General features: G+C 57.3%; 1 protein-coding gene across 1 annotated transcript in view; it reads left to right on the forward strand.

Moving 5' to 3' along the window:
* TECTA (tectorin alpha) overlaps positions 1 to 3,104 on the forward strand; it is a 23,590-nt gene that overhangs the window by 7,860 nt on the left and 12,626 nt on the right. Inside the window, exons 6-8 of the mRNA XM_010141031.1 lie at positions 250 to 662; positions 944 to 1,514; positions 2,089 to 2,681. Of these exons, the coding sequence (XP_010139333.1) occupies positions 250 to 662; positions 944 to 1,514; positions 2,089 to 2,681 (1,577 nt within the window). The remainder of the gene's footprint in view (positions 1 to 249; positions 663 to 943; positions 1,515 to 2,088; positions 2,682 to 3,104) is intronic.

A 3,104-nucleotide genomic window follows, 5' to 3' on the forward strand; every position in this document is an offset into this window, starting at 1 on the left:
TGGTTGTCAGAAAGGAAAGGAATGGCGGCGGGACCGGCCGTCAAGTTAACCAGCCTGTGTGGTGCAGCACCGACTCGGTGTTTGAGACAGCACTCGCACCACCCAGTGGACCTGTGTCACAGAGAGGACTTGAAGGGGACACTGTACATTGAAAACGAAGCGTGTGATCACAGTGCTTTGCTGAGTGGCTCTTCCCAGGAGTCTGTGCTAAGTGATGTAGTGTGGGGTTTTCGCTTTCTGTCTTTCTAGGACAGTTTCTTCATCAAGGGGAGATCTTCTGGGACAATGCCAACTGCTCCACCAAGTGCCGCTGCCTGGACTTCAACAATGAGATCTTCTGCCAGGAGATGGCCTGTGGCCCCTTTGAAGTGTGCGAAGTGAAGAACAAGTTCTTCCAGTGCGTGCCGGTGGAGAGCAGCACCTGCGTGGTGTTCGGAGATCCACATTACCACACCTTCGACGGCTTCCTCTTTCACTTCCAGGGTTCCTGCTCCTACCTCCTCGCCAGGCAGTGCTGGCCAGGGTCCCAGCTGCCCTACTTCAACGTCGAGGCCAAGAATGAGAACCGAGGCGGCTCCTCCGTCTCCTGGCTGAGGGATATTTTTGTGGAGGTCTACTCACACAAGATCGTCCTCCCCAAGGACAGCTTTGGGAAAGCAAAGGTAAGAACCCTGCTGAAAGGGGAGAACTAGCCAGATCGGCTCCTCTGAGGCGGTGATGAGACCGCAACAACAGCCTGGAGAGGTGGGGTGGCACTTCTGGGCCCCCCCATCCCTTGGGGAGCAGGCGTGGGTGACGGGTGTGGTGGCAAATGTCTGTGGCTTACTGATTGCTGTCCTTCTGCACACATCCCTCACCCTAAGATCCCGTAACGGGGCTGCACAGCTCCTGTCTCTGTCCCAGTATGAGGGCTCTGCTTAGTCATCTAATGATATTCTCACAGGTAGATGACTTGGTGGTGTCCCTACCCATCTCTCTGGAACTGGGTGCAATAAAAGTCTACCAAAGTGGCTTGTCCACAGCCTTGGAGACTGACTTTGGCTTGCTGGTGACCTACGACGGACAACATTATGCCTCTGTCTCTGTTCCCGGCACATACATCAACGCCACGTGCGGGCTATGTGGGAATTACAATAAAGACCCTGAGGATGATACGCTCCGCTCAGACGGGAGGTTGGCCACATCCGTACCAGACCTGGGTGAGAGCTGGAGAGTGCCGCACCCCGAGCGGAAATGCTCATCCGGCTGCTTGGACAACTGCAGCCTCTGCGATGCTGCCACCGAGTCTCTCTATTTCACCTCTGAGTACTGTGGCTTCATCAACAAGAGCGGCGGGGGGGTGGGGGAGTGCGGCGCCTTTGTGGACCCCACTGCCTTTGTCCACAGCTGTGTCTACGACCTGTGCAGCGCACGGGATAATGGCACCGGCCTGTGCCAAGCTATCCAGGCGTATGCTGCGGTGTGCCAGGCCCTGGGCATCTCGGTGGGAGAGTGGCGCACCCAGACGGGATGCGGTAAGTGTTCACGTGCTGGTCCCGGGAGGGACCTGGAGGGACTTTCCTCTCTGAAGGAGGGGAGCAATTTCAGGGGTCTGCCCATGTTCTCAGAAGCGTGTGAGATGAGGAGGGAGAAATCCAAGGGAGGAAGTTGCCCAAGGTGGAGGGTTTGGGCAAGAGCCCCTTGGTTCCTCCTCTCCACAGCATCAGATTCTTGCACCAGCAAAAGGGCAGCATGAATCAGGCTGAAGGCAGGAGCTCCGCAGTGCTCTGCAAATCGTTGGCTGCTGTGATGAGAGGGGGAAACTGGACCAGAACCAGGAGCGGCTGGTGGCATGCTTCCTGGCCCAGCCTCCTCGCTTGTGGCATTAAATAGAGTTCGATATCTCTGAGGCTGTTTTGGAGAAGCTCTTGCTTGCATGAGAGGAGTGGCTGGGGAAGCACGGGAGGGGAATGGAGGGGCCAATTCTGCTGTCAGGCAGAGCTCCTGGGACGCTCTGTGTTACCTCTGCTGTGAGTCAGTGGGAAAGAGATAACGGAACCACGCTGTAATATGGTCCTCCTGCTGTTTGTTCCCCTTCTGTGCCCTCAGCGACGGCTGTGCAATGCCCAGAGCTCAGCCACTACTCGGTGTGTGCCAGCAGCTGCCCTGCCACGTGTTCGGACCTCACGGCCCCGCTGGCCTGTGCCTCCCCGTGTGCTGAGGGCTGCGAGTGCAACGAGGGCCACGTCCTCAGCACCAACCGCTGCGTCCCCATCCAGAAGTGCGGCTGCGATGTGGACGGCCGGTACTACACCATCGGGGAGTCTTTCTGGGCAGTGGCAGACTGCACAGTGAAGTGCCAGTGTGAGGATGGCGGGGAGGCCAGGTGCTTTAACACCACCTGTCCTGAAGGAGAGGTCTGCACCATTGAGAACGGCTACCGGGGCTGCTACCCCAAGCGAGAGAGCCTGTGTTTGGTGGGACAGAACCAGGTGCTGCAGACGTTTGACGGCGTTGCCTTCCCCTATCCACTGGAGCACTCCTACACACTGCTCAAAACCTGCCCGGAGAGACCAGACTTCATTGAGGTGGACATCAGCCAAAAGAAGCCCGGCTCTGCCTCCAATGGGCCACGCATCGTGCGGATTCAGGCGGTCGGCCAAGAGGTGAAGATCGGAGGCACCAGCCTGTCGGAGGTCAAGGTAACGGTGCTGCCATCGGGAGGGCCACCCCAAGGGTGGGAGGCAGTGGCTCGCACTGTGATCCAGTGTCCCTTTGGAGAAGGGCTTGTGTGTCTGTGGCCCTGAACTGTTCCCCCAGGTCGGGGCCTCAGGCACCACAGTGGCACTTGGAGGAAGCCCTCATGGGCCATCACTGTGTGGAGGCTCTTCAGGTGCCTGCAATATTGCTGTCACAGAACCATTATTCCTGTTTACTTGTTGAGTCAGTTCTGGAGACTTCCCCAATATTGTGGTTGTCTCCTACAACTTTATTTTTTCCTGGAAAAACATTCTTTGTGGGGCAAAAAGCAAGGAAGCAGCTGTATGTCCTCACTCAAAGGAGGCTCTTAGCCTTGGAAAGTGGATCCGGGTCAGGAAGCGTTTAGCGTACTGGCTGGGGGGGAG

The sequence above is a fragment of the Buceros rhinoceros genome, unplaced genomic scaffold (assembly GCF_000710305.1).
Source record: "Buceros rhinoceros silvestris isolate BGI_N320 unplaced genomic scaffold, ASM71030v1 scaffold10968, whole genome shotgun sequence".
Lineage (NCBI taxonomy): Eukaryota > Metazoa > Chordata > Aves > Bucerotiformes > Bucerotidae > Buceros > Buceros rhinoceros.